This window comes from Telmatherina bonti, assembly GCF_933228915.1.
Source record: "Telmatherina bonti genome assembly, chromosome: 8".
Taxonomy (NCBI): Eukaryota; Metazoa; Chordata; class Actinopteri; order Atheriniformes; family Telmatherinidae; genus Telmatherina; species Telmatherina bonti.
In genome coordinates, this window is record NC_136626.1 from 34,157,685 (window position 1) to 34,185,614 (window position 27,930).

Sequence of the window (27,930 nt, forward strand, 5' to 3'; positions counted from 1 at the left end):
TGACTTAGAGGTCTGTTAACACATGTGCATTAAATATTATTTTTAATCAGTGCTGTTGGACCTAATGATGTATGACGGATGTGGGATAGATCAGTAATTCTATACTGGACCATCAGGTTGGCATTAGAGACACATAGCAGTGAATTTACCATCTACAACCAACTCAGTCAAAGATGTATTTAGTCCTGTATCACGTCTAGCTCCTCACTGTAAAGGAAGAGAGAGGAAAGTATTTCTATGGGTGCAGACTGATGAGTTGCCACTCATACATGTTGATTATCCCAACAGGAGGAAGCCAAGGCTGTGTGCATTTCACGTTTCGGAAAACGGCGAGCAGGAAGCAGTTCTGGTGGTGCCGGCCATCGCTGCATCTCAGTTCACAGGACGACCCGGCTTGGGAACATCTGGATGCACTGAAGGAAGGAAATAACTTTGCATCATCACCATTAATTTATGAGTAAATGTGAAAAAGCTCCTTACTGTCTTTGTTAGGCTGCGGAGGACCGGGTCTCGCTGGGAGTCTGTGCTTGCTGGGGAGCTCCGAGTTGTCCCTGTAGTCTCTGTGTTTGGAGGTCGGGGGCTCCTGTCGAGACTTGTTGGGCAAACGAGGCCGGTTCTGCCCCATGCCACCCTCCGAACGTGAGGGCACTACTGGTTTCTTATTCGTTGTGGGGGCCAGAGTGGATGGGGTTGGGGAATGAGGTTTGTTCTCAGAGCAGGTAAAAGAGCGGTTGCGTGGGGCGGGTACCGGGGGTCGATCTGCATCTCCATCTGCTGCTTTGGAGGATGTAAACTCTGTTGGTGTCAGATGGTCTGTCTGTTGAGGGTCCTTGGCCTGACTGTGTACTTTAACCATTGAACCATACAGAGGATTGTCGAACATCTCGGACACCTTTTCATCCTCCCCCCTAGAAGACAAAAGATCACTCAGTCAGGATTTTATTCACTTTCTGAAACCCTGATGCAGAAAATGTTGGCTTTTATTGACTTACAACCATTTTAGCTTGGTTAAATCAGGCCTTCAGCGCGTTACAACTAAAGTTGGATCATTTAGGGCTCGAAACATAATGACGTTATTGTTATGACGTGATCTCAAACCGATGACGTCACCAGGTGACTTTAATTCTCATTTCTAACAAAAGCAGCTTAAATGGTCTCCGCTTTCTCAACAAAAGCTTGAAAACAACATTCTGTAAAGGTAGGTTATCAGGGATTCGCATGTTTGTGTAATCCCATTAAATTATTTGAATTTGAAGGATAAAGGGTGAAGGGGAGACGTTTCTGATGTGTGAATACAACTCATAGTGGTCTACACTGCCTCTGGACAAAAGCTAACACGAAGGAATGTCAATATAAACAAACACCTGCTGTCCTCCTTATCAGGTCCATCTTACTAACACTGGGTTGGACCCCTTTTGCCTTCAGAACTGCTTTCATTCTCTGTGTCATAGATTCAACAAGGTGTTGGAAACGTTTCTCAGAGATTTTGCTCCACACTGTCGTGATAGCATCACGCAGTTTTTGTAGATTTGTTGGCTGCAGACCCATGATGAGAATAACGGGACCCGAGTACTGTGGGCTGTGGTTTAACTACCACAACCCACAGTACTCAGGTAGGCTGTGGTGGTTAATCAGAATCAGAATAAGTATTTATACCCATGGGGAAATTAAGACGGGAAAGAGTGGCATAATAAGCAACAGACACAGATAAAAGCTCAAAACACAAAGACAATGTGATATTCCACATAAATGGAATATTAAACAGAAGGTTCAGGTCCTGGTTGACCCATAGAGTTCAGGATGAGAACCGCCTTGAGGACAAAGGTAGCTCTCCTCTGGGTCTTGGAGGCTAGACAGTGAAACCTGCGACCAGATGGCAGCAGCTCAAATGCTTGAAAGAGAGGGTGCGTGGGGTAATGTAGCCACCCAGGCCATGTGCCTGCAGCCCATGCACAGTGTTCAGATGGCGGGCAGGAAGTCCAATAATCTTGGAACTAGAGGTGTAGAAGTAGAAGTAAAAATAAAGTAGAAGTCCTGCCATTTTTTTGGATCTAGTGATGCATTTAGAACAGATAACAGGCTGGTCTACCTGCAGTGGAGCTCATTACATTCACCTGGTTTGGTGACTGGTTGGAAAGAGCTGCTGGACAGGACTTCTACTTTCTACTTCTACTTTCTACTTCTACGATTCTGCTTTGAACACACTTTCAGAAAATTGTTCAAGCGGTTCCTGTCATGCAGGGTGGTGGTGTGATACCAGCAGCATATAAAGAAAGCTAAAACACGTTCATAGAACGAGTTGTAGAAAATCAGTAAGATGTTCTGACAGTTCATTTTCCTATGTAGGTTCGTGCTCTGGTGACACTTTCTCAGGATCCTCTCAGTCATAGAGGAGAACCTCTGTTGGTTGTCGAAGGTGGTACCCAGGTATTTATACTCCACTACAGTCTCAACTGGTGTGCCGTGGATCATGCTGGTGACAGCTGCCACCAGTTCCATGTCATGTTGGTACTAAGGGGACCAAAGTGGACCAGAAAACCTCCCCCCACCATTCCACCAGCAGCAGCCTGAAGCCTTGATCCTGACGGCAGGATGGATCCATGTTGTCATGATGTTTCCAGCAGATTCTGATCCTACCATGTGAATGTGGAGCTGAACTGGAGACTCATCAGACCAGCAACGTTTCTCCATCTTCTATTGTCCAGTTCTGGTGAGTCTGTGTGAATTGTAGCCTCAGTTTCCTGTTCTTACTGACAGGAGGGAACCCGCTGTGGTCTTCTGCTGCTGGAGACCATCTGCTTCCAGGCTGGACGTGTTGTGTGTTCAGAGATGATGTTCTGCATCCCTTTGTCACCCTCACCATGCCTGAATGACTAAATGAATTAATTTGCTGCCATGTGATTGGCTCATTAGACGTTTGTGTTAACAGCGGCTAGACAGGAGGACCTGATGGTGTTGCTGGTGATTGCAGACGTTTATGAACTAAAATACGATGCTGACAAGATAAAAGACCAAACATCTCTGCGGTTTGTTCGTTACTGTCTCATCTTTTCCTGATTCGGGTTGTTCTGACTCATACCAGCTACAGATGTTTTTACAGATGCTGAAATGAGACTGTGGTCGTTTTGCATCAGAAACTTACATGGAACAAGCTTTTCCCGTGGGACTGCGAGTGGGAAAATCATGAGGAGCCTTCTTGGGATCTTTAACTCCCTGTCCAGGAGACGGAAGATTTCGTGGGGGCATGCTGTAACTCCAGCCCCTGTCGACATTCCCACTTCTGAATGACAAACCTACGTAACAGGGGTTAGAAATATCATGCGCCTGCATGGTGGAAAACCTGTCAACCAGAACAAAGCAACCTTAGAGACATGTTTGAGATGCGTTTTGAATTATAAGAATGTGTTAAAGGTCTTACTTGCTGACGTCTCCACATTTGCCCTTTGGGGGGACGTTGTCATCCCTTTCAATTTTGATAAAATCTACAAAAGAAGCAAAATAAGATGTTTTTAGAACCAAACGGACAAGGTTATCTAAAACGGTGACTTCTTAGTGACTTTCAGCCTCACCGTATAACTTCTCGGTGGGTTTGCCCTCAGAGGTGCGTAACTGGATGCCACCTGTCAACGTGCCTGTTTTCTCTCCGTGGTGAGTCAGCGTAATCTGGAACTCGCTGTAGCAGAACTGAGCAGCTCGCAGTGCTATGCAGCCCTCTCCTTCAAGGATGACAAGTCAGCGGATTGAAAACACGTTAATCTCTGAGAAAAACCTCACAGTCATGAGAGATCCTTACCGTGTGACTCGTCACAGTCTGTGGATTTCACACATATGAGGATGTGCTGGTCCAAGAGGTACTCAGGGTCAGAGATGATGGGCGTGAGCTGGGAAAGACCAGAAAAGAGGCAATGATGTCAACGACCGGTGGATGCAAAACCACAATCGTCACCATTTGAACAGTCGTGTTTTACCTCAACTTGGTTGCCGAACCAAACCTTGATGGAGCCGTCAGATTGCTCTGTGTTTTCTCCCTCTGAAGTCTTCATGGTTTCTGGTAAAAAAAAAAAAAAAAAAAAAAAAAAAGCTCTTTTGGTCATTTTTGTCCAGAAAAATCGAAAGACCAACATTAAAAAAAACAAAGGAACAAAACGTACTTTCCAAGCAACTCGAGTGGAATTCAATGAAGAACTTTGTCTTTGATTTTGTTGTCAAGATGGCGACGCAGTTCATGATCTGAATCCCACCCTGCGATGCAGTGTTTGGATCTGAAACGGGTCGCAATAAAAAAAAACAAAAAAAACATCAGACTGCAGTTTTAAAGCAACCTGCATCTCCCTGAAGCTGACTGGTCATCTGACCTTGTTTGGAGACAAACTGTGACGTGACCCCAACTTCAAACGAGGCAAAAACCGGCGAGTGGTCACTCGTCATGATGTCGTTAGTGCAACCTGGAAGGGAAAGAGTTAACCATGAACTCGGCGTTACAGGATGCACGGCTGCAGCATTCGGACGTCATCACCGCTAACAGAAACAAGGACGTGCTTTTTAAAAAGCGTTTCATATCATGGCTTGTGTTGCGTTTTCCACAACAAACAGCTCAACACAGTAACATAAATAATCCTCATTAATGTTAGTTTAAAGGTAACATATGAAAAAAAGTACATGTTTCGTTTAAAAGTGAACCGTACCAGCAGTCTGTGGTCGAACTGCTAGCTAACAAACTTGCTAGCATGTGCATGTGGGAGCTCTCAGGCTGCTTGCTCTTTCTTATACAGTAGAAGAAAAAAACTGAGTTATCCCAGCTTAAAAACAGATGAATTTCACCAAGACCTCTGAAAACTATGCCAACTGCTGAAAATATGGACACAATATTCCCAGATGGCCTAATTATGGCCGACATCAGTGGTTTTCTTTGGCCTCATTGGCCTTGACATACAGCATTAACTCTGTGAGGGCGGCTGTTTTAAACTCACATGACCACCACATGTGGATCACCGGGGAAATTACTATCATGTCCAGGCCGGCTCCTCATATTTGAACCATTTCTGGCCAACAAAACACTGGCTAGTGCCAAAGCTGAGCCAATGGGAGCCTGGATTCAACAGAAAAAGGAGGAAATAAAAGGTCGTTGAATTTACTATTATTAAGTTTGTTTTATGCGATGGAGTTGGTTCTAGAAAACATTACCACATGACCAACAATTTGTTTGTTTACTTGAGTTTATTTATCAATTTAAAAATGGTCAGTGCATACTACTGGGCTCATGTAACTATGTGTAATTTGAACAAAATAATTTCATGTGTCCAGTTCTGCTATCTGGGATATGTTTACTTTAATTCAAAAGTCAATGACTCAACAAAATACGAAGAACTTTGAAAGTTTTTGGAAGTGCAGTCACACAAACATGCATGACCAATGCATAAGCACCGTTTTACGCCAAACAAGCTGAACAAATGTGTTTTCATCATGTGCTTTAGGTGGTTTTTCATCAGCGCCTCTGTGGGCTTAAATTTACCAATCTGAGTGTCTTTCTACTTCACAGAGGACAGCTGACTCAACAAGGATGATATTACTCTCTATCCTGCAGTATAGACTTCTGATGATCATTGTTATTAGGCAAGTTTATTACGTTTGAAAGGAACGCATACGTCAGCTCCACACAGCAGGACTGAGAATGAACCTCCAGCTGTCTTAAAGCACATTTCTGTTCTGTTTGCCTACAAGTTATTGCAGTTTCTGGGCAGTTTCCGAGCTCTCACTTAAGATGTTGCAGTCAGTAAATATGTTTCTATCGCTCCAAATGCAGAATCTTAAACTAGCTGGGTCACCTGGGAGGGACCTCAGACTAGGAAACACATGAACACCATATCAGATTAAATCTAATGAATCCAGGAGATTTAACCTGTCCTGTTGTTGCAACACACAAATGGGACCTGCATGAACAATCTGCTGTAGTCACCTTACATAAACATTACAGACAGTGCACTGGTCAAAATGTAAGGGGAGGATGAGCCCCCACTCCATCATTTCCTATGGAGTCACATAACACTGTAATCTCATGTCCATGAGGCATAGTAGGAATGTGTTGTAGTTCTCCAGCTTCGCCACCAGAGGGATTATCCTTTAACGCGAGCAGATCAGTAATCTGTAACCTGCCTGGACCATTCATTCATTTTCTGAAATGCTTCATCCAGTTAAGAGTTACAGGGAAGCTGGAGCCTATCCCAGTTGTCTCTGGGCAAAGGGCAGGGTACAGCCTGGACGAGTCGCCAGTCCATCACATGGCCACACAGAGACAAACAACTCACACTCACTCCCAGGGGGAATTTAGAGTACCCAGTCAACCTAACATGCATGTTTTTGGACGGTGGGAGGAAACCTGGAGAGAACCCACGCATACACGGGGAGAACATGCAACCTCCACACAGAAAGGCCACTGCCCAAGCCTTGCCCCAGCCAAGGACTGAACCAGCGACCACAGTGTGAGGCCACAGTGCTAACCACTATGCCACCGTGCAGCCCAACATTAATTCATTCATGTTCCAAAATGCTTAGTCCAGTTAAGGGTCGCAAGGAAGCTGGAGCCTATCCCAGCTGTCTCTGGGCGAGATGCAGGTACACCCTGGACAGGTTGCCAGTCCATCACAAGGCCTGGCGGGACCAGTTGTTGTATAAAACTCACCCAGACAGAAGTGTTACGTCTGTTTGCCAAACTGTTTCAGTAAAAAGCAACTGATTATCCACAGGATGATTAGTTCGTCTCAGGATGGGACAGATTGGTGCATTTTGGTTTAATAAACCCTGATCTCAGTTGCACTTCACAGTGAGCTGTACCCTTACCTGGTAAACGCGCTATGAGCCAGACAGTGTTGCTCAGCGATGTGACAGCATGGTGCAACATCTTCCTTGAATTATAATGAAAAACGTGACACAGAAACAAAGAAGAGAATCCAGTAGTTTTTGGTCTTTCTTTGCGCTGCGTGGCTTTAAATTTAAACATGGTGCTGTTTCTGCTTTGCTCTGATTGCATTGTGTCAAGCTTCACCCTATAGGTTTGATCAGAGAGTTTTGGACTTCTTTGGAAGGGTATCAAAAAGCAGGATGGGTTGGATTGTATACCCAGGCACCTTTGTCAGTTTTTGCCTGTACTGACCCGGAGCTGTTGGTAAAAACAGGGCTTGACTGAAAACTACTCACCGTACGCTTGGCAGACAACGTGGACCAGAGGGTAGGACTTCCGCAGGACACGATCGCACCATGAAGGCAGATTGTATTTCGTCTGCCGAAAGAATTTATCATGAGTGCAGAAATATTAAAACAGGTGTTTTTTTTATGGACAAAGCTGAAGGAATTACTGACATCTAGTGGTGAAGATCAGCATAGCAGTGACTTCAAACGTAAATGGATGGTGGCCGTCAGTGGCCAAAATTCTTCCAGAAATGGATCCAGCGTCCTTCCAAATTATGTGGGTACTGTCTTCTTCTATGGTCTTATTCTGGCATTATTAGGTGTTCTAGCGCCTATCAATACAGGTTCTAAGCTCTGAGGGTTCTCACTTCACACACACTGTAGCAAAAATGGTTTCTGCCATGTATGTGGTAAATATAAATGTCTCATTTTATGATGTTACTTTACTAAAATAAAGTATTTAGAAACACCGTTTTAATTGTATATTTAGTGTTTATGTCATTGATTTTTTTGTCACAAACTGCACTTTTGGTATGACAAAACCCTGCTATGGTTGAGGCCCAGAGTTGCTGAGCAGTCCCGGTTGGTCATGTCATTTCTGGTAGAAAGATAAGCAACATTCTTGCATGGCATGGATTCATTCCAGAGATCAAATGTTCTTCAGAACTTTTTGACCCGAACGTCTTAAAGCAAACAAACAAGCCGGATGAGATGTGTGTGTGTGGTGCTGTTGCTTTCACTGTGGGGGGCAGGACAGCAGCCATATAGGGACAGACATCTGACTAAACATAGGCTTACCCCTGTGGCTTTGGCTTTCGTGTAGGCATACTTCTCTCGTGTGTCTCTCTCAAATCGGTATGTGGGTGCAAATGTTATTTCCTCTTCATCTACAATAAGATAAGGAAGAAAGTTTGTTCTGACTGCATGTTTATATTCATGATGTTTGCTTATGTTCCTAAACTCACCAAAATGCAGGAAAACCTTTCTATCGTTCCTTTCCATGCTCAGCTGGTCTTTATTGAGGAGTTCTTGGTACTGCTGCTGTTTGATCTTCGTCACAATGTACTCAGCTTCCTGTAAAGGGAAGCAGTGACTTTTCATGACTTCAGCTGAAAGCCACAACGCCTGACAACCAACACTCTCATCTCTGCACCAGCCGCTGAGCTGCAGCAGCCCTGGATCTCTGATTTCATGGCAAATGTCACAACAGGACAATAATAGACCACACACATACAGGTTGTCATTCATGGGATGATTTGTGAGGAGAATTGTCAGCAACTCACTGAAGATGGGAATTCAACACGGTAGTTCAAATCTCCAAGCCAGAAGAGGTGCGTGAAGCGATGTGTGATGTCGAAGGGGTTGAGCTTTTTATCTCCGAGGTTGAGGAATCGCAGGATGCTGGCGTAGTTTTGATTACGTCTGCAGACAGAGAAAGAAAGAAGCGGTTCCAGAGAAATCACAAATAAACTTTCAGGAAGTGACAAGGTTCCCTTTAACTTTCACACTCACAAAAAACCCAGAGAAAAATGTTTCTCTGTGTTTTTCTGTTTGTTTTGGACCAGAATAAACAGAATAAATGTTTTATAGTGAATGGTTGAGATGTTAACAAGAAGAAGTTATTAATAATGACGTAACAACAGTGAAATGGTTGAATGCGAAACAATAGTTGTATAACAAACACTTGGTTTGGGTTTTACATACCCAAACCAGGTGGTAGAGATGCTCAGACTGGTTTATTTCCACATTTAAAAAAAACACTCCAAATTTACCTCTGCCAAATGGTAGAAACAGGACCTCAAAGGGTTAAAAACACCTAAGTTGTGTTTCAGAGATAGAAACAAAAGTGAGAAACATCTGTCTTTTACTGTGGATTAACGCTGATGTCAGACATGTTGTCATGGCCTTCACTCTACAGGCCTTTTCATGCTCGACGCAGAAGATAGACGAGCAGTTTTATTCGTCTCCCGTTTCCGTTTTGCATGTAATTTGGTCTGTTTTCAAGGGGCTGAGCTCTCCGTCGATAGATCTATGGAGGAGCACCACCAGAAATTGTGGGGGTGGTGTTGAGTTTTATCGCTGACACACAACCAGTCGAAGGAACAAAACCAGAGAAGAAGAAGAGGAACAGGAAGAAGACGACGCAGACACAGAGGCGTGACAATAGAGCGACGACAGTGTTCGTGACCTCAGACACATATCAAATATCACATATCAAGCAGATCAAAGGAAGAATGGACATTTCTCAATCAGTATAGCTATAATTTCCTTGATGTTTTATATAAAAGGTGTAATCCAGGATTGTTTAATTAAAGAAAGTGAGTTACTATGGTGATGTAGCTTTGGGGTGAGGCGAAGCATTACATCAATGTGGGGTTTACACTTACAGACTGAAGAAAGAAATAGGAAATATTTACACGAACACAGATTTAATAAGAGAGGAACGATTTAGAGCGGACCCATCAATCAATGCCTAATAGTTTTTTATATATATATATATATATATATATATATATATATATATATATATATATATATATATATATATATATATATATATGTGTGTGTGTGTGTGTGTGTGTGTGTGTGTGTGTGTGGTTATGTGAGTTGAACAGGTTTACAGATTAGATGCACGAAGTCCTTTGTGGTTATTCTCTAAGTATTTCCTGTTACATCCCAGTCAGACACATGCACAGTGATCATGCATGAATTTTTTTACATTTTTTAACTTCATCATGTCTTTACTTTTTGTTTTTATCTAAGTTTCTTTTTCTCTTTTGTTTTTTATTTTTATTTCTTCTTCATATTTTGTAATGTTTCAGTGTTCCTGCTTTTTGACCGCGATTGAATCGTGCTGCGTAGATAAACTTTGTCTTGCATGTTTGTAACACCTCAGCAAGTTTTGATCCAATACTGTAAAACTCAAATTCTTGTCAAATCTGTTTTCTAATCAGCCAATCACATGGCAGCATTTAGTCATGTAGACATGATGAAGACAACTTGCTGAAACTGAGGCTACGATTCACACAGATTCACCAGAACTGGACAATAGAAGATGGAGAAACGTTGCTGGTCTGATGAGTCTCCAGTTCAGCTCCACATTCACATGGTAGGATCAGAATCTGCTGGAAACATCATGACAACATGGATCCATCCTGCCGTCAGGATCAAGGCTTCAGGCTGCTGCTGGTGGAATGGTGGGGGGAGGTTTTCTGGTCCCACTTTGGTCCCCTTAGTACCAACATGACCTGGTTTAACCTCCACAGCCTACCTGAGTCCTGCTGCTGACCATGTCCATCCCTTTCTGAGCACAGTGTAGCATCTTCTGATGGAAACTTCCAGCAGGATGATGCACCATGTCACAAAGCTCACATCGTCTCCACCAGATCAGCTGTTATGTGATGCTTCATGTTGATATGAGGTGAAATCTCTGAGGAATGCGTTGTTGAATCTCTCACACCCATAATGTAGGTAGTTATGAAGGACAATGAGGGTCCAACCTGGTCCCGGTGAGGTGGACTATGTCCTATAATACGACATGGTGTTCCTGAAAGTGTCGACTGCTGCTCACCTCAGCTTCTTTTCACTTCCAGAGGTCAGGTGACTGTTGACAAAGCCAAATGATGTTCCACCGAACATGAAAGACACTCCGACTGCTCCCTTGTTTCCTGGAAGCAAATCAAAAGTCCCAGCATGCACCTGTGTCCATGCTAAACATTGTGTGCGTGTACGGACGTGGAAGTGCTCACCCAAAGTGTTGGCGATCCCCGTCTTCACGCTGTCAGAGAAAACATGAGAGATCCTGTTCTCGTGCTCCGGTTTGGCCAGGACCACAATGCGGATGCTCCACAGGGTGTGAATCGCCACCTGCAGGGTTGGAGATGCACCACATCATGCTTGTTTCCTCTGCGTGTGAATTTAGCCATTACTTGTAACTCTTGTCAGAGTAACTTACTTGTTTAAAGCTAATATTTGTGATGTTTCTCAGGACACTTTTCACCGTGTCAGCCCATTCCCTTTCACCCTGAGGATCCTCTTGAGTCCCAATGACATAAAAATCATGTGGAATATGATCTGCGGTGTCGTCCTGCGTCTTTCCTTGACCCTTACACTGAAACCAGGAGTTGATGTTGTGTGGCGGACCAACATTTCCTGTAGAGGGATCAGTTTTTAGCATCTAAATTCCATACGAACGTATCAGGAAACTGGATAGGATGAATGTGTTACCCATGTTCCAGGTGCCAATAAACACTGTGATCATGTCGGGTTCAGGCTTTTCTGAGTGTTTGTTCTTCATTTGTTGAAGCAGCTGACAGAAACCCTCTCTTTTCTGCAGTGGATAAATAAAAAGACACAAGTGAGGACAATGGAACTCGTTCATCAATATTTTCTTTCAAATCTTCTCAAATTCATTCTGAAGTTGGACTTAAAAACTTTTTTCTTTCTGAAAACCTTCAGATTCACAAACATGTTTGTAAACCTTGTAAACTTGTCTTTCCTCTTGAATACAAATCTCTCCATAAACTTAAAGGACTAACGACACAAGCAAGCAACCAAAAATGCCTTTAAAAAGTCACGAGGGTGATGGGACGTGAGCAGAGACAGAGGCGAGAGAAATGAGAAAAAATAAATGGCAAAGTAATTCTTTAAAACAACGATGTAAACAGAAACAGGATTTTTGTAATTTGTAAAGTGATACTTGTGGTTATTTAAAAGAAAGATTTATGTAAAAAAGTCATAAACAACTGCTGAACTTGGACAGCAGCCTGTCCCAGGACTGCATCATCCTTGTGGTCCCTGAACGCATCAGGACCAACATCCTTGTGGTGTGGATATATTTTCACCTCATTTTAAACACTCAACCTGCTAGATTTTCTAAACCAAATGACCTCCTGTGTTTAAACACGTGCAACATTCTATAAAGACGCGGTAATGACAGAGCGACGGAGTGCCGCATCTGATGAAATAAAACCTCCTGGTTGGAGGAGAAAAGGCCAAAACTTCTGTGCAGTATAAGGAACAAAACAGGCCACGTTCATTAGCCACGCCATAGACCGGATATGAAAGATGGACAGACTTTGGCGGTTAAAAGTGAAGCCTATGCGGAAGTGCATAAAACTGCAGTTCCCTGCTCAACCACTAGAGGCTGCAAAACAGAGTAAATCCCCATAGACTCCCATGTTAAAAAGACCAACTTCACAGCAGAAATAAACATGGTTAAAGCCTGGTTCAGAAATCCATTTTCGATTAAATAAGTCAGGTTTACCTTCATGACAACTGTGGGGGAAGGGAATTTTTTTCTAACTTGCCCATATAAAAGCAATTTAATCTCGAAATTATATTTAACTGCGTGTCCTTTTGATTGACAGGTACCCGATCTCCCGCTTCAAGTAAGAAGAACGTAGAACAACCGCGGTTTTTAGCCGGTTAACAATGAGACTTAGCTTTAGCCCGCTTACCTCCGTTAGCTGGTTAGCTCCTGTTATCTCCGGGTTAGCTCAGTTAGCTTTTAGCTACAGAAAGCTCGGAGTTCGCTCAATGTCAATTATCCACCATGACGCTCACAGTCCCCCTCTCAGCTCCACCTCTTGGCCCACACACATGCCCATGCAAAGATGGCGATTGAAGGAACCGCCCACCAAGCTTCAGTTCAGCTCTTTAGAAACCTATGGGTGACATCACGGAGGCTCCGCCCATCTCTTTATATACAGTCTATGGTCGCACGTCACGAGTTGTAGTCCTGCATTCGAGGGAAAAAAATCTGGCAAGGATGACCTTCATGTGCACGTGTCCGCAGTCTATTTGCTCCAGCAATAGAATTAAGTCCCATCTGGACAATTAAAATAAATGAAAAATAGTTTAATCTTCCTCTGAGTCTTGATGTTTACTTTAAAGAGGAGCTACAGATCGCAGGCAGTGAGACGCCCCCTAACGACGAGCTTTATCCAGTCTTTAAAAGTCTGTCTGATGCCGACTCCTGTTTTATCTCTTGCTCTTTATTTTCCTGTCTTCCAGTGATAACTGTAGCAGACGTGCTACTCTCTAGGTCCCCAGGTAAACCACACAACACACAATAGCATGGTAAGCGGATTTATTTCGTTTAGTGGACTACAGTCTAATACGGGGTGCCCAAGTTCGGTCTTCAGGATCTACCATCCTGCAACTCCTAGATGAAACCTTGTCCAACGCACCTGAATCAAAGAAATAGGTTGTTAGCAGGCCTCTGCAGAGCTGGATGACAGGAAGCAGAAGGAATTCAACTGTTTGATTCAGGTGTGTTGATACATCTGAAAGTTTCAGGATGGTAGATCTTGAGGACTGAACTTGGTCACCCCTGGTCTAACAGCACTCCACTGTTCTCTTCCAAACTGAGTTTCCACAGCTGACTTCCGTCTCAGCTCTCTGTCATCATCCAAGTCCTGCCACGCTACTGCAGATAAAGGCAGGTAATTACTGAAAGGCAACATCCACGCCTCGTCTGCCGCACTCCACTACCTGTCTACTTGTGTTTCTTTTCTCAGTCAGCTCAATCTGTGACGTGGTGCGTAAAGGGAAACTCAGCTGCAACGTCACACAGCGTCCTGGAAGAAAAGGTGGTGAAGTTTCCAGCTTCAGGACATCGCTCAGCAGCGACGGCTCCAGTAATGCACATACTAGATACTACTGCGCCATCATCAGAGGTGCAGAGTTTTAAGGATGGAAACTTGTGCAGCACTAGTGTGAAAATAAAAGAAATGCTTTCTACAGGACAAAATGTTATTTTAAAAATCAGATGAAATTATATTTGAATGAAGTGAAGAACAGAAGACAACACAGAAGCTGATTTGTCCAAAAATCTTGCCACTGAATTGTCTGTAAGACCCTTAGTGCTCATAGGACTGGTTAATCCTAATTAAAAGTTCATAGGTGGGATTTAAGAGGCGAAATATATTCATAAGAACAGGTGTTGAATGAGGCCAGAGTCCATAAACAGATCTCTGTCAGACAACTTTGCAGAATGTTAACAGAGATGATTACCTTTGTGTCATTAAAAACAAACTCTTTGCGCAAAATCTTCTCCTTCTCCGTCTCCACCACGATGATTAATTTGGCATGCATCTTCTGGGATTTCACCAACTGCAAGACTGAGGAATGGATGCTCTTAGACAGTGGTGTAGGGGTCCCCACAAGAAGTGGGTATACTCTTACTTTTTTGCCCTTTTTAAAAACAAACACTGAAAAAATGTAGCCCAGACAACACTGTTTCAGAAAAAGGTGACATATAAGATGATTTGTATTTAGTTTTCCCAAAAAATCCATCAGTATGTTTATTTGTTGTCCCATAATTTCGACTCATCGGTCTCAGGGAGGAAGAGTTATGAAATGACTAAACCAATACTGGGACACAGACTGGTGAGAGACAGGGTCATAGACATATATACATTTTATTATATCTATGTTCAGACTAAAGTTAATACAGCTGATGGCTAACTGCAGCAGTGTAGCATAGCTAACCTTATCTGAGCTGCTACATGTGGAGGGATGTTTGTAATTGTAAAAGCGGCATTACAGGGGGTTTATAAGTAGGTATACTCAATGTTGACTGAAAAACAAGTGGGAACACTACGTATACTTGTGTATACCCTGGACCAGTGTTTTTCAACCTTTTTTAAGCCATGGCACACATTTTTTCACTGAAAATTCACAAGGCACACTACAAGCCAAAATGTTGGGTTTTTTTTTTTTTTTTCAAATTAAAAAGCCCCTATTATTAATATAAAGTCCATCTTGTCAACGTTGCCTTGAATATAAATAAGATAAACACAAGAAAAGGAAATTTCATTATCTTTCACCTGGGCACTGGATAAAAAAGTCCACAGATAAAATCATTTGCACAGATTCATGCCAAAGTTTTCTTTGAAACTGTCGCTTTAACCATAATGATATGCTGAATAAAAAGTTTAGATGGGTTGAATTTGAGCTGCAAACTTATCAACCTATAAACAAGACTTTTCAGACACCCCACAAATCCCTGAACCAACTTGTTCCAGTAACTTCTGTGTTTGCTGAGAGGTGCTAAAAACCCGCAATTTCTAAATTTTCCATGAGTTTATGGCACATTTTCTTTGATACTGATATCAATATTGGTACTAATATCGATGTGGATATAGATATCAATAATAATATCCATTTCAATTTGATACTTAATGCCACTTGCAGTAAAATCCTAAATCCTAAAATATTGCACACTGTAAAATAACTGTACAATCAGTTTATTGCAAGGGCAAAATTGAATATAAAATAAATAAACAAACAAATAAATAAAAAAAAAAACAGGCTTTTTAAAATGAGAAAAAATTAACTTACAGTTCAAAATAAGATTGTTTACATTTATTAACTGGAAAATAAAAATATAATATGTACTATGATTAATATAATAAAGCTTAATGTGCAATAACCAGCATTTAACCAGTAAAATATCAAAACAAAACCTCATCATTGCTAACAGTGCCCACATTATAATGACATCATGATATCTGATAGGCTACTGTAACACACTGTAACACACACACACACACAAAGGCGAGAACAAATTATGCATTTTGAATCAGCAGAGTGGTATCTCGATACTAAATAAAAAGTATCATATCTGACATTTTGGCCGGCAGATATCTAAGTATCGACTCCAGACGATCGATACGCTCATCGCTATGAGCAACTTGTCCGACTAAAACACACTCCTAACCCTCGTGGAAAGTCTTCAAAGATAAAGATGAAGCTGTTATAGCTGCAAAAGGTGGATCATCTCCATAATAAACCTTACAGATTAAGAATCTGATGACATTAAAGCTCCTGTGTGTGACAGAAGGCGTCCCAATACTTTTGGCCGTATAACGTATTTACATGTTGCTAGTACTCAGTGACCACTTCAACCTAATAAACATTTAAATGTGTTTTCATGATAAGTGTCGTGGAGGAGTGATTCAGCTGTCTGTGCAACATTAAATGTAACATGCTACTGAATGAAGTCATAGATTCTTACTTTTATTGTGAACAAAGTATTTGTCTTCAGGCCCATCTTTTGATTTCTTAAAGTAGATCTTTCCACATTCAACATCCACTTTCAGGAACATCTTTGTGGAAATACCAAGAGATTCTTGCTTGACCTGTCAATAATAGATGGAACTGGTTTCATGAACAGTAAAGCTCCACATTTATGACCTAATAATAGTTTTTCTTCATGTAAAAAGCCATAAAAAGAAATGAAAAGGAGCACCTCAAATGTAACGACTGGTATGAGAGATTTCCTGTGGCCTCCATCGTATCCGACTGACTCAAAAACAGAACTTTTTGCCTGAAAAAGGAAAAGACAGAAGTACTTTGTCATCTGTTTCTTGGTTAGATAACAAGATAAGACTCTAAAATGATCACCCATCAACCAGCCAAATGTTTAAAACGTCATTTACTAGTAATAAATGAAAGCTTACTGAATAGTTTCCACGGTAAATCATAACGACTAAAATCAATATTGATGTCAATGTTCCAACCTAGAACACATTTTTCTGTTTACTTGGAGAAATGAAGGATGTATGGTTGATGGGTTAAAGAGGGTAAACTTATGCTTACTTTTATATCTAATATATCTACCAGGTGTTTTTTAAACTTATATTTCATCTACTATTTTCTGTAGTATTTAATTAATTTAATTAATTTACTATTTTAACATGCAATTTACTTTTTTTTTTTACTATCATTTGTACTTTGTAATGATCTCTGTACTGGCAGCCTGTCCAGCTGCCTCTCGCCCAATGATGGCTGAGAGAGACTCAGGCTTCCCACAACTCTGAACTGGACTAAGTGGGTAAGAAGATGGATGGATGGATGGACAGATGGATGGATGGATGAGTGGATGGATGGATGGATGGATGGATGGACGGACGGATGGATGGATGGACAGATGGATGGATGGATGAATGGACGGATAGACGGATGGATGGATGGACAGATGGATGGATGGATGAATGGACAGACAGATGGATAGATGGATGGATGGACAGATGGACAGATTGATGGATGGATGGATGGATGGAGAGATGGATGGATGAATGGATGGATGGATGGATGGATGGATGAATGGACAGACAGATGGATAGATGGATGGATGGACAGATGGACAGATTGATGGATGGATGGATGGAGAGATGGATGGATGGATGGATGGATGGATGGATGGATGGACGGATGGACAGACAGATGGACAGATGGATGGATGGACAGATGGACAGATGGATGGATGGATGGATGGAGAGATGGATGGATGGATGGATGGATGGACAGACGGATGGATGAATGGATGGATGGATGGATGAAAGGATGGATGGATCGACGGACAGACGGATGGATGGATGGATGGATGGATTGATGGACGGATGGATGGATGGATGGATGGACTGATCTCTATGTGTCTTACAGATTGCAGATGGAAACTATCTCTGTAAGCTACAATCTGGCACGAAGCATATTTTTGTCTGTGATCAGTGTTGCTGGACAAGATGCCTGTTCAATAAACTAATCTATATTTCTCATTAATACTATTTATATCATACAGTACCATACAACCACTGCCTGTCCTGGGGGCTTACTGTAGTATGCGTGGTGCCATTTACACGTTACTGCCCAATGAACTGCTAAATCCTCACTGGTCACCCCAGTTCATATCAAATGTATAACTTGTCAATCAAAATGAACAGTTTATTATTATTATTATTATTATTATTATTATTATTATTATTATTATTATTATTATTATTATTATACCAGATGTTAACATAAAGAACTATGCCTGCCATGCAGTAAAGTGCCTACAGTAAATCTCCACTCATATAACAACATACATACTTTTGTTGTTGTTTGTTCTGTCAAGTATCTTTACCTCAATTGTTAGCCATCTTCCTAAAGTTCAAAATGACCGATTATAAAATGTACCAACCATTCAAGTCAATAAAAGGACGACATTTTCTCCCAGAAACCCTTTATTTTGTTGTTAATATTCTTTTTCACTTTTTAATGTATGTTTTTATTTAAAAAAAAAAAAAGATTTTCCACATAAAATGACATTTTATTTGAAGATAAAAATGAATGTTTTTACATATTGTTAGGACATTTAAGGCTATAAATTTAGAGGAAACAAACAAAAGGCAGGTGAAAATCCTGACCTGATCAATAAAGTACATTCAGATGAGGTAGATTTAGTACTTTACCTTATCTTCTATTGAGTAGAGCAGTTTTGTCAGCTCCTCAAGCCGACAGGATACCGACTGACCTGAATCGACAAAAATCTGAAAACACAGACAATAACAGTGACAACAGTTTTTCTTTCTGCATGTGTGTGTGGACGCTGCCAAGGATCAACCACTGACTTGTTTTGGGAATGGCCCAATTCCCGGAGAGAGCTGCTGGTCCAGTGCTCGATGAAGCATCTCCAGAGTCGGCAGGATTCTGGAAATTTCACTGCCTCACAAGAAAACCAGAGCACGGTTAAATCAGTCGTATACACCATACTCCAGGTTCCATTATTTCTACTTTACCTGTTTAGATTTTTGCAGACTGCCATGATCAGCTTCTTCAGGCCGGGAAGGTTAGGTTTCCCATTCTGTACTAGTTCAGCATCTAAACAGATCGAGGTCCTGAAGTATTCTTGGATGGCCACTTGATGCTCCTCCGATAATCTGGAAATATAAGAGCAGAGCAGGTAAAGTTATATTCCAGTCAAATTTCCTCAAACTGTAGTCGTGTGGAGTATTTATGAGTAGTGGGAGTGTTACCTGCAGCACTCTTAGTTTGGAGGATTGCATTGTTTTCTGACATTGACACTAAGCTAACAGCTACAGGAGTAACAGACTAAAACTGTTCACTCTGAAATTGACTCAAACCTCAAAAATGTTTACCACAGTTCAATTTAATGATAAACACACAAAGGGAATTTTATGCTATGTTAGCATTGTTTTTCTCTATTGCTGTTTACTCAGATCAGAACACGCGTGTTGCTATTTGCAGTTCAATGTATCCTGACACTCATTTGTTTAATCACCTTCATTCATTCATTCATTATCCTAACTGCTTAATCCAAGTAAGGGTTGTGGGGAAGCTGGAGCCTATCCCAGCAGTCTTTTGGGTGAAAGGCAGGGTACATACCGGACAGCTTGCCAGTCCATTGCAGGGCTGTTTGATCACCTTACAGCTTGGAATTCCTTTTGTGTTTCTACTTTTCAGGCTTTTTCATTGATTTTTACAGACTTTTAGTTAGTGTTTTGGGGTGGAATCAGAGCTAGCTAGCCCAAAGATACACTGAGTAGCAACCTCACATGCAATGTGTGTTTTCAGTTCAGAAAATACGTCTGTCTGATGTAAGATAGATCCAAACATGCGGCTATTTGTTTCCACTTGTCTGAGGTTCAGCAGGGAGACCCAGACATCCCATGCTGTTGTTAGAGGAACACTCTCCAACTCTTCCTGGAGGATTCTTCAACATTTGCAAGCCAGATGGGATATACTGTAAATTCTGTCCAGTGAACCCTGGTTTGACCTGGGATCTCCCCCCGGTAAGCCTTCTTCAGCCACATGCATCTCATGATGAAGGGTGAGGGTAGGAACGAGATAAACTGAAAGCTCTGAAGCCCTGAAAGCAAGGAAGTGTCACAGCAACACTAAAGGCACAACTCTCTACGGTTAACTGCAACATAACACAACGGAAGTTACGCCGTTGTTTTGGGTTTTTTCAGCAGAAGTTGTTTTAAGAATCTTATTAATACAAAGTTCTTTATCTACGAATTATTTATCAAGATGGATTATTTTCTAAGGCTGTGTCCAAAAGTCCACAATATACCTTACATTGTGTCTTACATAGTGCTCACGCCATTTAGGGGTGTCCGAAAGACCAGAGAGAAAAAAGTAGTGCGCTGAAAATTACCCATAATGCATCTTGAAAAGTAGTGAGCTTTGATGGTCACTAGATGGGTCAATGTAGACCACAATGCATTGCGGGCAGCAGCTCGAAGTGATGCATGAGACACGAATTTTAAAGCAGGTTAAGAAAAAAAACTATAGTTACTTAATTTTATATCCTTATTTTTTGGATAAATATGCAACAGTTAAAGAATAAAATATTCATCATCCTAACTGCTTAATCCGATGATAGGTCGCGGAGAAGCTGGAGCCTATCCCGGCTCTCTGTGGGTCACAGGTAGGGTACATCCTGGACAGCTCGCCAATCCCTCGCAGTGCAGAATAAAATACGAAAAAAAATTCTTTACTCGAGTTTTGGAAGGGTATGGTGGTTGCTGAGGTAACAGCCAGTAGTCACATGATATACGACGATAAGAAAATAGCCAGCTTCGTGTCCAAATCACCAACAGAATGAGTTCACTATGTAGTGTAGCCATATGTAGTAAATGAGGGGTTAGGAAGCAGGATCGACATTCAGTCACAGTCTAAGTTTATGTACAAAGCGATTCTGATTTGTTCGTTACACTCTTACAGTTGAAAGGGGCGTTCTCGCGTTCGGTCTGAGCCGGCCATCCGGCCAACGCATATCTTAAATGCAGTGAAAACTCCGCCCACCAGCTCGCTGCCGCGTCACCCCGGCAGTAAATGGAGCAGACCCACCATGCCACAGCTAACGCACATTACAGTTAACATTTTAGAACGGCTCATACCAAATAAATAATTATTCATCGTGGGAATTTGACTCACTTCACAGGCTTATTTCAAACAGCTTGCTGCTTTTCAACCATTTCAGCTGTGTGGTGTAAATCCCTGAAGAAAAGTGTGTGTGTATGTGTGTTGTGTTTTTTGTATCCATGTCACGGTTTGCATTGGTGTTTGTGACAGTTCAGGGCCACCGTAGCTTTGCCTTTCAGCTCATCTCTCTCCTTCAAAAACGACCGGCCCTCCTTGGTGCTGACGAAGCCCCAATCTGTCCTCCATCTCTCAGGCTGCATTCACACTGGCGCCGTTTGGGCCGTTTTAAACAAAGCCTGGTCCACTTCCCCGGATCATGTGGTTTGTATGGGGTAATGTGAATGTACATTCAGACTCTGGTGTGGACCAAAGACTTAAAACCTGGTCTGTGGATACCGTGGTTCATCTGCAGGGTGAAAGCAGGTGACGCTGGACATGTTGTAGTGCAACATGGTGGATAACTTGGTGCCTCTCCTGCTGCTCATACTGGACAGATTCTCATGAAGACCGTGTTTGCTTCGAACGCCAAAGTAAAAACAGAAACTTGATACACTGATACACTGAGCTTCTTTCTTTTTCTCTTTATCTCTTTCTTTTACCCCCCCCCCCCCCCCAATAACAGTGTTGCATCATTAACATGTATGTCTCCTGTCTCAGCAGGTCTCCCTGGCCGGGAGTAGCAGTTCCTGTTGTCTGTTGTCTTTCTGTCCTCTTCCCCCCACACAGCAGAGGCAGATGGCTGCCTGTCCTGAGCCGGGTTCTGCCGGAGGTTTCCTTCCTGTTAAAAGGGAGTTTTTTCCTTCCCACTGTCGCCAGTGTGCTTGCTCAGGATGGGAGATTGAGTTGGACTCAACTCAATCTGTTGGTTTCCTTATATAGGCTGTTATGAATTGGCCTTCATTATGTTTTCCCCTCTGTCTGTAAAGCGTCTTGAGATGGCATTGCCGTGATTTGACGCTATATAAATAAAGTTGAATTGAATTGAATTGAAACTTTAAGACTCCCAAGATTCATCGTTGCTCCAAACTGTTTCTCTCCTGGACAATCAGTGAGTTGACTTTTCTTTGTCCCTCTTCATGATCAGTGGTTGTTTTAGGAAATGTCCTCCCTTTGTGAGAATGGTTGTTATAACTGTGTGACGTTCAGGCGGATTTGGCCGCTTCAAAATAAATAGCAGCGTGAAAGCAAATCAAACCAAAGAAAAATGCAACATTTGTTGGAATTAAGCGATCAAACGGAGTCCCTGGTGTGAATTAGCCCTAAACCTTTCCCCTTGAGGCTAAATTGTGAAGTCGTCTAGCATTTACAGCAACCATTTATGCACTCTTTGGTTCTGTAGCTCTTAGCTTAACTTTGTGTAAGAATTCCTCTATGATTCCTAAAATTGCTGCTTTCCACGCTACCTTTAAGTCAATCTTAAACCTGTGTAAAAGTAGCTGGAGTTAAAACTTGCTGTGAATGTGACATACGTGGATAAGTCCATGTGCTGCAGTCTCATCAGGTAGGTGTCTGACAGGGACTTGCTGGCCTGCTCAGACGTCTTGGATTCACTTTCTTTGCTTTCAGCGGGGATGTTTCTGGGTGGAAGCTGCGGTGGATTATTGGTGGGTTCTGCAACACAAACGCATAGAATAAATTGAACATTTCAAACACATCAATAAGTCCATGAGTGAGTTTTTTAGAGGTATGATACTGATGAAGATGTTTCTGACCTTGCTCGTCATCCATTTCCTCCTCCCTCTGGACAGGGTACTGCAGGTGTGTGATCAGACCCATGTTGGGGCTGTTATACGCCTCCACCAGCTCAGGCAGCATTGTGAAGAACCTAATAGGAACTCCCTCAGATGCCTTTAGAGCAGATCACAGCAGAAACAATATTTAGCACAAAAGAAAATGGGTTTTCATGTGTCCTGATGTTCTAAAAAGCCGGATTTGATAAAAAAAGATTATGTCCGGTGGCTGCTGACGGCTGCAGTAACATCACTGGTTAAGTTTTAAAGCAGATTTTCATCCAATAAAATATATCATTTGCAGCATATCACTGCAAATGTTTAGCTGCTAAACCTGCATGTTTTTGAAACGAAACCAGAAATTGTTCACTCACTAAATTTAAATGTCAAAGAAACTGCAAAGCACCTCAGACTCTCCAGGTCTCAGGTAGCAGGTTAAATGTTAAAGTTCATGATCACGCAAACTGAAAAAGACCAAACAAGTGTGGCTTCAAAATACAAAGAGAGAGAGAGCGAGGAGGTGCTGTCTCTTTAAAAAGGACCATTTTAAGATGTTTTTCTTGAGGGAAATAAATACATCTAATATAAGTATAATTGATGTATATATAACACACGTTAGGTCTGCAAAGCTGCAACTGAACAAACCACAAAACCTCTTGAGCAACGTCCATAAGGTCCTGTTTTCACCATGTTTCCATGTTTCCATTCTTTTTCTTTGTGTATTAAAAAAAGAAAAGTATTGACACAAAAGTGGAGCAATGATTCTGTGCAGAGGTAAAAGCAAATAGGACCAGACCCTATATCATGTAGATGCCACACCATCTAGTCGGTAGTAAAACATTGTATTTCAACACACAGGTGTGTGCAACTTCCTCATAGGACCGGGTAGCACAACACAACAACAGAAATGCTGCATGCTAACCACTCGTTCTTCTGGTGCATGTGGCCTCTGTGTCTGTGCAGATAGTATGCATCTTCTACCTGAAACACGCCACATAAATGCAAAAGACACAAGGAATGGACATGACACAAACGTAACACTAATGTCTGCGAGGGCTGGGGGCATTGATCCAAATATCAATAACAGTGTCATTCGATACCAGCGTGATAAAACTGATATTTTGTTAAGAGAGAGTCAACCAATAGCTGGTTTTTCTTCTGTTCAGCTCACTTTGATAGTTTAATTATTTTTTTGAAACTATTATATCTGATAAAAGTTACTTTATTCATTTGTTGCTTGTTGCTGTTTTTTTCCCCATTGTTTACAAACTAAAAAAGCAGAAATTTTTAATTTCTTAGTTCTCATGTAAATGGGGAAATGGGAGAGTCTCATCATGATTATTTATATCCCTTTGGGGATGAATAAGTATCATTTATTTATTAATTCATTTATTAATTTGTTCAAATACTACAGAATTTTAACATCAACATCACAGTTATGCAGATGACACGCTGGTTTATGTGTCTTTGCCACCAGATGACCACAGTCCAACTGACTTACTGTTTCATTGCTTGGAGCAAATAAACATCTGGATGAGAATTTTCTACAATTAAATGAAGAAAAAACTGAGATTATTCTGTTTGGTAGCAAAAAGAAGAAGGTCATCGTTGGCAAACACCTGGAGACTTGAGCTCTTAAAACTACCAATCAAGTAGTTTTAACCTTGGAGTGTTGATGGACTCAGATCTGAATTTCCTCAGCTACATCAAAGCTTAAATACGAAGCTTTTTACCATCAGAAACATCAACAGGATTAAAAACTTAGTCTCCCAGAAAGACCAGTAGAAACACCTCCCTGCGTTCATCTTCAGTAGACTGGATTAATGTAACAGTCTTTTAACAGGACTTCCTAAAAATAGTATTAAACATGTGCAGCTCACACAGATGCTGCTGCAAGAGCTTTAACTAGAACTAAGAGGTCGGAACACATCACACCAGTTTTAAAATCTTAACACTGGTTTCAAGTTTATGCTGGTTTCCAGTCAGTCACAGGAAAGATTTTAAAACCCTGCTGATTTTTTATAATCCCCAAATGGTTTAGGACCAGAATACATTATCTGTGATACGTTCAGAGAATACAAACCAAGCAGAGCTCTGAGATCCAAAGAATCAGATCAACCAGTCAAGACTAGATTCCAGACCAGAGACTAGACTAGATTCCAGACCAGAGACTAGACCAGAGTCCAGACCTGAGTCTATATCAGAGACTAGACCAGAGTCCAGACCAGACCATCCATCAGACCATGTAATGTTTTTAATGTGCCGTATATATATATATATATATATATATATATATATATATATATATATATATATATATATATATATATATATATATATATATATATATATATATATAGTTCGGGTTCTCTACCAGAGTTCTGGGAGCTTGAAGGTCTTATGCAGTATCTTATCAGACGGACATGTCTGATGTTTCACCAGGTATCTGTTGGAGCCATTTCTCCAGTGTGGGCGACACGGCCCCCCCCAATGTTCCGATCCCTATGGGTACTACTGTTGCTTTCACCCTCCAGGCCTTCTCCAGTTCTTCTTTGAGGCCTTGGTATTTCTCCAGTTTCTCATGCTCCTTTTTCCTGATATTTCCATCACTGAGGATGGATACATCGATCACTACGGCTTTCCTCTGCTGCTTATCCATGATCACTATGTCCGGTTGGTTGGCCACCACCATTTCATCTGTCTGGATCTGGAAGTCACCGAGGATCTTAGCCCTCTCATTCTCCACCACCTTGGGGGGAGTTTCCTACTGGGACTTGGGGGTCTCCAGTCTATATTCTGCACAGATGTTCATGTACGCTATGCCAGCTACTCGGTTATGGTGCTCCATGTAGTCTTTGCCTGCCAGTATCTTGCACCCTGCTATGAGGTGCTGGACTGTTTCAGGGGCTCCTTTGCATAGTCTGCATCTGGGATCCTGCCTGGTATGGTAGATCTGGGCCTCAATTGCTCTGGTGCTCAGGGCCTGCTCCTGTGCTGCCATGTTTAGTGACTCTGTGCTGTCCTTCATATATACCCCAACCGCTCAATCCAATGCAGGGTCGCGGGGAAGCTGGAGCCTATTCCAGCAGTCTTTTGGGCGAAAGGCAGGGTACACCCTGGACAGCTCGCCAGTCCATTTCAGGGCCACACAGAGACAAACAACCACCCATGCTCATGCGACCTGTCCAACCATCACCGAAACCTTCACACTCCTCACACACCAGTGATGCCAACACTGAAGGCAAGCAGCATCTTGCAACCTGCTTTACCACCTAAACCACTGAGCCAAAATGTTTCAAGACAGACTCATTTGCAAGCCTGCACAGGTATTGGCATACCAACAACAGATTATATTATTAATTCCATGAATGCTCAATTACAATATAGACCTCCTCTCAATAATTACAGGGCTCTAATGCTGCTGCAGTTTTTGTCCCAGATGTTGTTATGTAACCTGCCAATGCAGCACATTCTCACATGATTTTAAAGAAGTCTGGCACTGTTTTCTTTAACTAGGTGGACCAGCGGCAGATCAATACACTCACTCACCACTTCATCGGGTTCACCTGTTCACTTGCTTGTTAACACAAATATGTAATCAGCCAATCACATGGCAGCAGCTCAACACACCATGTAGACATGATGAAGACGACTTGCTGAAGTTCAAACTGAGCATCAGGATGAGGAAGAAAGGAGATTTAAGTGACTTTGAACGCAGCATGATTGTTGGTCTGAGTGTTTACTGGGATTTTCACACACACAACCATCTCTGGTGTTTCCAAAGAAGGTCTGAAGAAGAGAAGATATCCAGCGAGTAGCAGCTGTCTGGACCAGAATGTCTGGTTGATGTCAGAAACATGCACAACATTCAGTGCTGCTATTGGTGGAATGGTGGGGGGAGATTTTCTTGTTCCACTTTAGTCCCCTTAGTACCAACATGACATGGTTTAACCACTCATGATGATGAATTCACTGTACTCTAACGGCTTCCACAGTCACCAGATCTACATCCAACAGAGCAGCTTTGGGATTCGGTGGAATGGGAGATTCTCAACATGATGAGATGGAACGGGAGATTCTCATCATGATGTGGTGGAATTTCAATATATAAATTAATATCTGAGGAATGTTTCCACCTTGTTGAACCCACAACACCAAGGATGTGGTTCTGAAGGAAAAAGGGTCCAATTTTGTTCTAGCAAGGTGGACCTTGAATAGTGGATGGTAAATAAATAAATGCAACTCTCATCATGACATCCCAGGGAAATGGGAGTTACCAGGCTGCAATGTTGTAGATACATTCGTAAACTGAAATGATTAGATTTCAATCGAAGCTGTATCCAAGAAGTTTCGTCTGAGCATTCACCTTTTCTCTTGTAATCACACAATGATCATTTTATACCCAGATTCAGAAATATAACCAAAGTGGCCGAAGCCATGAATATGTCAAACTGTCCACCCACCTGAACAGAGAGCTTCTTGTCCCCATTTGGCAGTATCCTGTATGTGTACACACAGTTCTGGTATCTGTAATAAGAGATAAAATGCAAATATCTGTCACTCCACTATGACACGTTGGGCATGAATTAACAAGGGCTTACAATACAATGAATAAATGCACTCAAAAAAGCCTTCACCCTGTAAAAATGTACCAGTGAGAGGTGAAAATGGCAAAGGGTGTTGCTACAAGGCAGTAAGGAATGCAAATAAAGGGGAACTACTTTTGGGTGCAGTGTGTATGTGCAGAAAATGTGATGTGAAACAGTCTAAGACAGCAGGGGAAATTTTTAGCTTTTAACCATGTCACTTGAAATGATGTACTTACAAATTACATACTCTGTTACAACTATTAGTCAGGATCCCCATCTCATAACTACAGACATGTTATCAGTTGTATAAGGTCATTTGAAAATAATCTGCCAGCCACATGTGCAATACTTTAGTATTAAGTTACTTACAAAACACAGAGTGCATACGCTCCTGGTATGGACTCACTATCCCGGATAAGGAAGCTTCCATCTCTTGCCGCTTTGGAGAGTAGATCCTCAGCTTTGGATCGAGTTATATTGCCATGGCACCAAGGCTGAGAGCTTGGCATCCTGTTTTTCTTTATCTAAGAGCCTGAACTCAAGTGTTACATCTGCTTTAAAAGAAAATAAAAGAAAAAACAAATAATATCCCAGCAAACTGATGCACACTTAGTTTTCTACCTGCGCTGGTCTCGTCTTCTCACAGTATGGACATGAAGTTCTTTCTTTCATTTATCCTCTGCCTTCTCAAACTGTAAAAGGAAGCT

The 27,930-nt window shown here is 41.8% G+C and overlaps 1 protein-coding gene across 1 annotated transcript; it reads right to left on the minus strand.

The window, feature by feature from the left end:
- Positions 1-327: 327 nt before the first annotated feature.
- Positions 328-27,819, minus strand: inpp5d (inositol polyphosphate-5-phosphatase D). Its single transcript, XM_079245009.1, has 27 exons — positions 27,593-27,819; positions 27,098-27,161; positions 22,617-22,752; positions 22,374-22,515; positions 18,753-18,893; positions 18,585-18,675; positions 18,426-18,503; positions 16,442-16,519; positions 16,208-16,331; positions 14,203-14,309; positions 11,413-11,515; positions 11,141-11,337; positions 10,935-11,052; positions 10,757-10,853; positions 8,469-8,607; positions 8,151-8,259; positions 7,984-8,072; positions 7,195-7,276; positions 4,356-4,445; positions 4,152-4,262; positions 3,969-4,048; positions 3,794-3,881; positions 3,570-3,716; positions 3,419-3,482; positions 3,143-3,340; positions 481-908; positions 328-413 (listed from the first exon to the last, which is right to left on the minus strand). The coding sequence occupies exons 1-27, from the start codon at positions 27,730-27,732 to the stop codon at positions 373-375; spliced, it is 3,282 nt and encodes a 1,093-aa protein (XP_079101135.1). The 5' UTR covers positions 27,733-27,819; the 3' UTR covers positions 328-372.
- Between the last annotated feature and the right edge of the window lie 111 nt (positions 27,820-27,930).

Coding starts and splice junctions, on each gene's coding strand:
- inpp5d (XM_079245009.1), bottom strand. CDS start 27,732: ATGCCAAGCTCTCAGCCTTGGTGCCATGGCAATATAACTCGATCCAAA. Junction 4,263..4,355: donor ACAGTTTGTCTCCAAACAAG/GTCAGATGACCA, acceptor GACCCGTTTCAG/ATCCAAACACTGCATCGCAG. Junction 414..480: donor TCCGCAGCCTAACAAAGACA/GTAAGGAGCTTT, acceptor TCCTTCCTTCAG/TGCATCCAGATGTTCCCAAG.